General features: G+C 41.2%; 1 protein-coding gene across 5 annotated transcripts in view; it reads left to right on the top strand.

The window, feature by feature from the left end:
* Nvl (nuclear VCP-like) overlaps positions 1-10,800 on the top strand; it is a 56,707-nt gene that overhangs the window by 25,405 nt on the left and 20,502 nt on the right. For 4 of the 5 annotated variants that reach the window (XM_023710353.1, XM_023710351.1, XM_023710355.1 and 1 more), the window contains exons 14-16: positions 2,076-2,294; positions 2,651-2,755; positions 5,785-5,847. In XM_023710353.1, coding sequence (XP_023566121.1) covers positions 2,076-2,294; positions 2,651-2,755; positions 5,785-5,847 — 387 coding nt within the window. The remainder of the gene's footprint in view (positions 1-2,075; positions 2,295-2,650; positions 2,756-5,784; positions 5,848-10,800) is intronic. The other variant, XM_023710354.1, reaches the window with a different exon arrangement.

Below are 10,800 nucleotides of genomic sequence, written 5' to 3'. Positions count from 1 at the left end.
TTTTTTTGCGGTACTGGGGATTGAACTCGGGACCCTGCATTTGCCAGGCAAGCGCTTATTCTACTGAGCTTTCTCCCTGGCCCCACTGGTTAACTTTTGATTAAGTAAAGTAGGGCAGCTTGCTGATGCAGCCACTCCATTTTCCCCAGCTGCTGCTCACTCTGGAGCATTGTAGGCCCTTTGCCACTCCATAACATCACCATGTAATTTGGATACAGTTTGCACAAGGGTTTCTAGCTACTATATAATTTGATCTGTGTAATTTTTCTTAATGTATTTTGTACAGGGTCTCACTATGTAGCTCAAACTCATGATCCTTCTGTTTTCAGCTTCCCCAGCACTGGGATAATAGGCATAGATTACAGGCTTCAGTGGCCCACATGACACGGGGCTGGTGTGGCATACAGTGCCAGAAATCAAACCCTGGTCCATACACTTGGTAGATAGTCAGACTGCTGAGCTGTGTCCCCCCAACCCCTTTTCTAAAATAACTCAAGACACTTAAATCTGCAACACTGGAGCTCTCTGAGGTTTACATGGACTGCACAGAGTAGGCACTTGAAGACCGGTCTTTTTGAAATCGTTTGGTTTTCCTTATTTAGAGCTAGCATTATTTCTGTTAACATAAATTAGATCAGTCGGCCGGCCTCTCTTCTCTTCTTTTGTCTTCTCTTGTCTTCTCTTCTCTTTCTGTGTAGTTCACCCAGGCCTTGAACTCACTTGGTAGCCTAGACTGGCCTGGAACTCCCAGCAGTCCTCCTCATTCATCCTCCTAAGTACTGGGATTATAGGCATGTGCCACCGTGGCCAGCAAACTAGAATTTTTGCCTTTCTTTTCTTGGGAGGGGCGATCTGTGGGTGTTCAGGGTCTCATTACTAGATCAGACTCTTAGTGATCTGCCTTTTTATAGCCTCCCAAGAGCTGGAATTACAGGTGCTTGCCACCATGCCCAGTCTCAATCACCCATCTCAGTGCACCCGGGGCTGGGGCTGGCACTGGCACTGCAGGCCTGGGGATCAAACCCCTGGCTCCTGCGCCTGTTTGCAGGCGCTTTAATCTGCTGAGCTATTTGGCCAGCCCTGAGATGGTATTTTAAATTGAATTATTCCATTTTGAAAAGAAAGTCTGAGCTCACTGCAGAACCTATTTCAGTTGTATTCTAGACATAGTAGGACAGAAGGCAGCTAGAGTGAAGCATCACACCTCCGTGGTCCAGAACAAACTCTCCCCACTCCTGAATGTGTTCTGGACCACACAGACGTGATGGTTCCCTGTCTGCTGTAGCCCGTCTCCTTTACTTCATTGAAAAAATCAGTTTCTGCTTATAATGTTTGATTATGCATGCCTATATCTTGCAGTCTGAGCAGCTACTTTGAGAGCTCGTTTGGAGGTTCTAGAGGGGAGCGCAGCTACTCGTATACCAAGGCGTGCAGCGCCAGTGCCAGCCCACCCTGGACCAAGAGACGGTCCTCCTCTGTCGGGGGTGGTCGTCCTTTTCGACCAAGCACGCAGCTTTGGGAGGGACACACATGGATCGTTGAGGGAGGAAGGGGACACCCGCCGAATCAGGAGCCAGCCAGATCAGCCGAACCATCCCTGGCGATCAGCGGGGTGATGTGTTGCAGCCAGATGGCCCTCACATCCTGAGCAGCTACTTTGAAGATAGCAGTATGCAGTACATTAACTATTGTTAATCACCATAAAAAGCAGTTCAGATAATGAAGCACTGTACCTGAATATAAAAACAAGTACACTAAGTCACGATATTTATGAGCATAGCTATATCCCTATTGGTTAAAAGATAAAGGAGAAAAAAAAAAAAAGATAAAGGAGAATATTGTCCTCTGTTATGACAAATATAAAGGAAGTAATCTTGAAGCATATTCACTAAATACATCCTCTTGTTTTGTAGTTCTGAAGCAGCTGTGGAAGTACTCTTTTGGGTCTTTAGTTGCAGCTTCAGCTTCTCAAGTGCTGGAGTTACGGACATGCTCCACCATGCCTAGCCAACCTATAATTTTTAAACAAACCTTGTGATTTGAGAATTTTTTTCCTCTCAATTGTTCTCTTTAAGGATGAATTGCAAAGGCTGCTGCGGTTGCTAAGAGACCAGGATCCCCTCTCAGATGAGCAGATGCAAGGACTCTGTATGGAACTGAATGACTTCATCGTTGCTCTTGCCTCAGTCCAACCCTCTGCCAAAAGAGAAGGCTTTGTCACTGTTCCTAATGTGACTTGGGCAGATATTGGTGCCCTGGAAGATATTAGAGAAGAGCTCACCATGGCAATACTGGTAGGTGCATTCGCTACTAGCATCATTGGCATGTAGGATGACCTGAGGCCCAGAGATGAGGTTATGTGTGTGCTTACCAAGTCATAAGTCCAAACTGATTTGACTCTGTGTAGTCTTTTTCCAGTAAAGCATTAGTTAAGTCCCAAGTCAGGGTCGAGGGTAGGGATTACCTCACAACCAGACTCCTTTACAGAGGACAGAGGCAGATAACAGTAGAGTGGAGCTAATTCAGACTTTGCCAGGAAGAAGTTTGCCATCAGTGTTGAGACTGTGTGTCTGGCTGGAGTCAAGTGTGAGCATAAAGTATCAGATGGCCACGTCTTCTGGATCAGGGTTTTATTTCTTGTTCTTCCCAGGCACCGGTACGTAACCCAGAGCAGTTCAAGGCTCTCGGCTTGGTCACTCCAGCTGGAATCCTCCTTGCTGGTCCTCCTGGCTGTGGGAAAACTCTGTTGGCAAAGGTACAGTATATGTTCAGCTCTGGTTTATTTTTCTTTTTTTTTTTGCGGAACCGGGGATTGAACTTAAGCCCTTGCATTTGCCAGGGAAGCGTCTGTTCCACTAAGTCATCATCTCCCCAGCCCCCTCTGGTTTATTTCTTAACCTCAGGCAGAATAGTATGAATATCTTTACATTTCACACTAAAATAAATGTTTTTAACCTAATGATTTTCTTCAGGAAAATCCCCGCTTATTAAATAGCAAAATCATTGAAAAGCCCTTCGATTTTAGCATGGTAATTTTCCTTTCTCTGTAGTTCAGCTTTATGTATGTATGTGCATATGTATTTGGTACAGTGTCTCACTACACAGATAGGACTCGTAAAGATCCTCCTGTTTTCAGCCTCCCAAGCGCTGGGATTACAGACATGTGCTACCACGCCCAGTCTCAATCCCTGTTTCAGCATATCCCGGGGATGGGTCTGGGGTCTGGGGTCAGGGGCAGCAGAGCAAGCTGGGGAATCAAACCCTGGTCCCTGCATCTGCCTAAGCAGGTGCTTTAATCCATTGAGCCATCTGGCCAGCCTATAGCTTTTAATAAGTATTACTACATAGTTGTAGCTTGTAGCCGATCTTGGTTCCAGCTTTGGTACAATTATAACTTTTAAGTATTTCCCTTACTTATTATCTTTAAATTGTTTTTTCACTACAGAAAATATAAATAAGCAAAGGGGAAAGGCCTTATTAACAAATCTTCCTATTTCTGTTTACTGCCAACCCATTTCATGTGTTAGCAGTCCGTCTAGATATTCTCGTGTGTTCATGTCAAGATGGTACACATACCCAAGCATGGCACCCCACACGTGTAATATCAGCAGACTGGCAAACAGCGGCAGGAGGGCTGTAGATTCACACAGTCCAGGCACCTCAGTGGCTTGTCAGGGCCCTTACTTAAAATGAAGGTCTGGTGTTGCCGCTTGTTTCAGAGGCCCCTATATTTAGTCCCCAACTGGGGGACGGGGGTTGTATGCACATACAATAATGTATTTGTGTGTGTTTCTTTTTCTGAGATGGGCTCTCGCTGTGCTGTTCAGAGTGGCCTTGAATTCACTGTGTAGCCCAGGCTGGCCTCAAGCTTCTGCTCTTTCTGACTCAGCCTTCTCAGTGCCAGGATTACCACCCGCTCCACGGAGAAGCTTGTACAGGCCAGACCATGCTTGCATGTCATTGGTTCACCAGCACTTACTACACCCATCTTTGCCAGACATTATTTCTTGTGCTGTGGATAAAGTAGTGAACATGATGTCTCTCTGATGAAATTTTCTGTTTGGAAGAGAGCAGCAGTAAACAAGTAAGATGGTAAAATTGCAGATTTGTCTGAGTTTTGATAGAAATAGTGTTTTGGTCAGCCAGTTGGGAGATGGCTTCTTTAATAGTGATGTTAACAGGGTGGTAACATCCAAATAGTCTTGAAAGACTGGTTAGCCCCATAAGGAAGCAGGGCAAGAAGGTGGAGGGAAGAGCACTTAGGGAAGCCTTCAGGCTGTACACGGTACACATTAGCCCCTCCACCCCCATGTGAAAGTAGGAAAGAGGGTGAGGCAAGAGTCTGGGGGCAAGAAAATGATCAAGCTGTGTTACGTGGATGTGTAGATCTGCTATAACGTAACCCTTTCACCTGTGTAATTTTTTTAAAAAGTCCTAAGGGAGTTTGAGAAGCAGAAAAGGAGCTGTGTTGGTCCGAGGACCACTCAGTCCCAAGGTGTTGTGAACCTTAGTCGATTTGTCACATGGCAACTGAGGATATATAGGACATGTGGTATAAACAGGGATCTGCTTTGCATTTTTTAAGGTGTTCTCTGATCTGTCAAGAATCAATTGGAGGGCTGGTGAGATGGCTCAGTGGTCTAAAGCACCCACTTAGAACAAGCTAAGCTTAAGCAAAGCACAGGGACCACAGTTCAATCCCCCAGCACCGCATGCCAGCCAGCCCCGCCCCCTGGTGGGCTGAGCTGGCCACACACACACACAATAAATAAATAAATAAAATATTTAAAAAAAAAAAAAAAAAAAGAATCAATTGGAGGGGTCGGGGAGATGGCTCAGTAGAATAAGTGTTTGCCTGGCAAGCACAAGGGCTTGAGTTCAATCCCCAGTTCCACCAAAAATAAAGGCAATAATACAATAAAAAATAAAAATGAATTTAAAAAAAAATCAATTGGAAGAAAGAAATAGAACCTTAAGGGGTTTTTTTTTCCTCTCCAGGCAAAAAGAGGATTATAGTCTGGATGAAAGTGGTGGTATACAGGAGAAACAGAAAAGGTATCAACCCACCTGTATGTGAGCATTAGGACTTACTGACAGTGGGTCACCAGGACCAGCAAGGAGAGGCTGAAGGTGGTCCAGAAACCACACATACCCAGTGAGGTGGAACAAGTGGGTCTGGGGCCAGAGGGCCTTGGGAGGGAGCCAGGAGTCCTGTTAGTAAGAGTTGGGTTCAAGTACCTATGCAGTCCACATGGAGTAGCACAAGGTGTGTTGAGCCAGAGCTGAAATAACAGGTTCCAGGGATAGAAAGGTTCTTCCCCTTATGGGTGCTGTTTCTGTGGGGGTCAGACTCGGTTTCACACATGCTGGACCAAATGTTCTACCAGTGAGCTGCATTTGTATCTCCTACTCTGGTTATTTTTAAATTCTCAGATTTTATTTGTTTCATCTTTGCATACAAATTATAGATCTTAAACACCTCTACACTTTCATGTTTCTCAGTATTGACTGTCAGAAAACTGATTCTGACATTTTGGAATTTTTGTTTACAGATAAACAAATGACTACTTTCATTGAACAAATATTTTTTCAGGCAGAAATTAAGATCTCGTTGCAATCCCAGGGTACAGTTACACATGTATTTACGCTGCTCTAAAGCATACTTTTATAAATAAAATACATAAATATTTTGTTATTCCCATTTGATTTGATGCCTATCTTAACAGTCTCTTAATTACCTTGTTATGTATTCATCTTACTGTGTCTTTGTTTACTCTTTGATAGGCGGTGGCAAATGAGTCTGGACTAAATTTTATCTCTGTCAAGGGCCCTGAATTACTAAATATGGTAAGTTGTTATCACAGCCATTATTTTATTTAGGAAAAATAATGATCTTTCAGTTATAGGATAATATAGTCTCAGATCTTGGAACAGTTTTGGCATTTTGTTAGAATGCTGTACAGTTGCGGCTGAGCTTTGCTCTGCTCTATTACTTGAGGTATGTTTCTGCACGTGCAAAGTGGAAATAATTCATTATTTACTGACATTTTAATGTGTTTACTCTGTATCATATATTTTTAAGAAATTGACATACATTAATGTTGAATAGCACTGTTAGGTATGAGCTATCCTGTGCTCTAGTGCACAGGTAAAGAAACTTTAGTGTGAAGAGGCTAAGTAACTTGCCAGAATTTGTCAGGTGGAACTAAGTAACTTGCCAGAATTTGTCAGGTGGAAATACTGTGGTGGAACTGAGACTTGAATCTGCACAGTCTGGCTCCTGATCTGCTCCCCTTGTCCTGTTGTGTGGCTCAGATGAATTAAAGTTTCCCTCTATTTAAACATTTCTGCTTCAATTTAAGACTTGAAGTTGGAGTGCATGTCTGCAATCCCAGCACTCTGGAGGCTGAAGGCCAGGCTGGCCATCTTAGGTGACTTAGCAAGAACCTATCGCAGAATTTGAAGAGGAGGGGCTGAGGATGTATTTTTTTCTATATTTACTGTATACATAGTTATCCCTATGAAATATATATTGTTTTTAAGTATAAAACTCATTGTGAGGCAGTTGGAAATTTGGGTGCTCACTGGATAGTTTACATTTGTGTGTATGTGAACACACATTTTGTTTGTGCAGTAGTAGTGCTGATGGGCTGGGGAAATGGCTCAGTAGAATAAGCGTTTGCCTGGCAAGTACAAGGGCCTGAGTTCAGTCCCTGGTTCTGCAAAAAAAAAAAAAAGTAGTGCTGACGACAAAACACCAGGACCTATACATACCAAGTGTACAGTCTACCACTGAGCAGCATGCCTAGCCCCAAGTAATTGTGGCTAATTTTTTTAAGTGTGATGATGCATTTATTTCTTAGAGATAATGAAATATTTATAAATAAAATGTGCTATTTAGGATTTACTTTAAAAAAAGAAAGGAAAAAAGTCAGAAAGAGATATAGATGACCCCAGATCAGTTGCTTGATTGGTAATACACAAGGTGGGTAGTAGATACGTATGGGGCTCAGCACTACTGTGTTTACACAGTAATGTTTGGAACTCTGTACATTATAAAGTAAAATAGGTTATGTAAGTAACTTACTTTCTTTTGCAGTATGGTTATTTTTGTTGGACATTTATATTTATCTTTGTGGCTACATTTACTTCGGTTTTTTTTGTTGTTGTTTTGTTTTTTGTGGTACTGGGGCTTAAACTCAGGACCCTGCACTTGCAAGCGCTTACTCTACTGAGCTATCTCCCTGGCCTACATTTCTTTCTTTCTTTTTTTTTTTTTTTTTTTTAACCATAATTTTATTGAGAAATAGCAGTGAGACGGTTTCAAACGAAATTGTTAGGACAGTTTCCATAATTAACACATTGCATACATTCTTCCTAGTGGTTAATTGCTGTACAAGATGCAGACTTGATATCCTATTTACAAACACCATTAGAACAAATCCCTCTATTCATTAAGAGAATGTAACTATATATCTATCCTAACCACTTTGAATACACAGATACAAAATGGACATTCATCTGTATCCCCTTTTTTTTTTTGTTAAGTTCCATCATTTAAATATTACAGGTGTATGAACTCAGCAAATATTCTAAAAGAGCTCAGTAATCCATAATAGTATTGGGTCTTCCGCTTCACTGGCCATGTCAGAAATTGTTGACCTGAGTCCCCTGCAGCTCAACATAACACCATGGCTTTACTTCTTATACTTCATTTTTATACTTTTCTGCTGGATGGTTAAGACCAAGGTAAAGCAGGACCTATGCAACAAGAGTTGTAGGTTTTGGGCCTACATTTATTTCTAATTTACTAATTTTCTGCTTGGTGCTTCATTAAATGAGTATAATCACACTTTTTAAAAATCAACGATTTTTCTTTTTTTTCTTTTTTTTTTTTTTTTGTATTTAATACAGGGTCTACAGAGTCACTACACAGATCAGACTCATAGTGATCCGCCTGTGTTCAGCCTCCCAAGTGCTGGGATTACACATGTGCTGCCAATCTATCTTCTTTTCCTATATTTAGGTTGAACATTCTGTTCATATATCCTTGGTATTTATAGAATTTTTGCCTGTAAAGTACGTGGAAATCCTTTAAGTGAAATTACTGTACCTTAGACTACATGCACTTCTAAAAATATTAGGTATTGCAAGCTTTTTTTTTTCTCCTCCGAATGCCTTCAGGGCAGGTTTGGCTGGCTTGAGTTGTGGGGATCGAACCATAGCAACCGGAGCCTGACTGCTTTGTTGAAGCAGCCACTTAAAAAACTGAGCCAAGCTTTTTTTATGAAATAGTTGTGTAAGATTTTTTCACATCCTCACTAGCACTGATGGTGTCAGATTGTTACCTTTTTTTTCCAGTGTCATGAATATGCAGTATTATTATTTCATTGTGTTCTGAAGTTCAGGTTTTTTTTTTTTTTTTTTTTTTTTAGCAGAACCAGGGATTGAACTCAGGCCCTTGCACTTGCCAGGGAAACGCTTATTCTACTGAACCATCTCCCTGGCCCCTCCTCATTGTGTTCTGGTTTGATTTTTTGGGGGGTCAGTAAGGGAAGAAGGCTGGAAGCATTGATTAGATGATCTGACCAAGGAAAGAGACATGGACATCTTGGGGTTGGAAAATAAATATACTCTAGGACATTTTAAGGAACCATTTGGGATGTTCTGTAGGTAGCATGGCATCATTCTGGATCTCAAAAGAGAATTGAGAGTTAGTATCAGCTAAGTACTACCTAGAATTTGGAAATGGGTGAACAAAATATTCTGGAACAAGTATGATAGGGGTTCTTGGCAACCCTGAGGGTGCTGATAACTCAGGAAAAGAAGAGCTAGAGAAGAGGCCTAGAGTGGTCTCAGAGACTGCCAGCCCCAAAACCAAAACTGTCAGGGTGACCACAGGGTGTAAAAGGAACTGTCGAGCTCCACATCTGGTGCATCTAAGAGTATTCTCAGTACTGGACCTTGCCAAAACCAGATCATAATGGCCAAAAACTGAATGGCTAGTAAAAAAAGATAACTATAGGCTCTTTACTTGAAATATTTCTTCTCAAAGACCTAGGTGAGACTTTTATTTGCTTATTTTTAATCACTATTACTTTGTAACAGATCAATTTTTTTTTTCTTCATTTTATGTGTTTGGTACAGGGTCTCACTATGCAGCTTGGACTTGTGCTGATCCTCCTGTTTTCGGCCCCCCTAGTGCTGGGATTACAGGCGTACACTACCACCCCTGGACTCACTGGCTCAGAGTGCCCCGGGGATCAAACCCCAGTCCCTGCCCTTGAGCTTAGTCCACTGAGCTATCTCGCTGGCCCTGAGATTAAATTTCTTTTAATCTGTCCTTTTGAAAATTTGTTTACATTGGCTTTAATTAAATTTCCTTTCATTTGATCATTTGTATTTGCTGCATGAGTCTTTCCAATTGTATTGATTGCTCCTTCCATCCCTGCCTGAAACTTTATCTCTATTAACTCACTGTTACTCATTTTCCTTTAAAATACGTACTAGCTGGGCATGGAGGCACATGCCTATAATACCAGCACTTAAGAAGTGAGGGAAGGCGATTCTCATGAATTTGAAGCCAGCCCAAACAAATTACACAGAGATCTTGATCCAATAAATGAATCAGCCAATCAACTACTGTACTTTGTTTCACATTTCAAACACAGTTTTTGCTAGGTTAGATTTTTTTACATCAGTGTACTACATTTACATTCAGCAAGATGTTAAGAGAAAACTTCAAAGACGTGACTTCTGCCCAACCACTTTACACTATAATGAAAGAAGAGCTCAAATGTCATACAGTATAAAATGTCAGAGGAAAATACATACTAATAGGAAGAATGATTAATGAGAGTCTTTTAGAATGCAAGAAGAAAGGTTGAGAAGCAAATTAAAAATCTTTTCTGAGCCAGTCATGGTAGTGCACACCTGTAATCCCAGCAATGGGAGTCAGAGGCAGCAGGTTTGCCTCAATCTGAGCTACACAGCAAAATCCAAGGCCATCACTGTCATATATGATGTTAGGGGTTGGTTGATTGGTTTTGTATTATATCTACATTTTGCAAGGTGTTAAGAGAGAAAACTGAAAAGTACTGCCCAAAAGAATATCTTTATGGAGTACAGACTGCCTTTAAATTCCTGTGTAGCCCAGGCAGGCCTCAAACTTGGGAACCTCCTGCCTCAGTCTCCCCCATGCTGAGAGTATAGGTGTGTGCCACCACATGTGGGCTTTTCCTTTGGTTGTTATAGTCATGTAGTCATTAAATCATTACATGATAGTTTAGAATAGTTGGTATTATAAAGATGATTTTTGGATTTTGCCTTAGCAGTTTTATTACGAAGTAACTTATTTTTAGTCAAATAGTTTAAATTTTACAAGAATAATTTGTCAAGTCCAGCTAAAAAATGAAACCATGTTATTATCGCATATAATTTGTCATAGTACTTAGTCCGGGTGTTACTACTGATCTTAGTGTTTTATGCTTTTAGATTTTAGCTTGTATAGTAAGGCATTATAAAACCTGTAAAAATCCTGTTGAGTTCACTTTGAATCCTTTGTTGCTGTATGACAAATGCTAAAACTAAGAATGGGATGGTAAAATTGGCTTTGTATGCATTTAGGATACTGTTGAATTAATGAAAGCCACTATTTTATATGTGTAAGGCGTAAAAGGTCAGTGCTGAAACACGGTAGAACTGTGGGAGTTTTTGAGCTCTTAGGGGGCTTATCTTCCTGGTCTTCATGTTATGATGAGGAAATTTGTCATAAGCTTACATAGTAGCTAATTATATATA

The sequence above is a fragment of the Octodon degus genome, unplaced genomic scaffold (genome assembly GCF_000260255.1).
Source record: "Octodon degus isolate 3935 unplaced genomic scaffold, OctDeg1.0 scaffold00017, whole genome shotgun sequence".
Classification (NCBI taxonomy): Eukaryota; Metazoa; Chordata; class Mammalia; order Rodentia; family Octodontidae; genus Octodon; species Octodon degus.
This window is presented reverse-complemented; position numbering and strand designations above follow the sequence as displayed.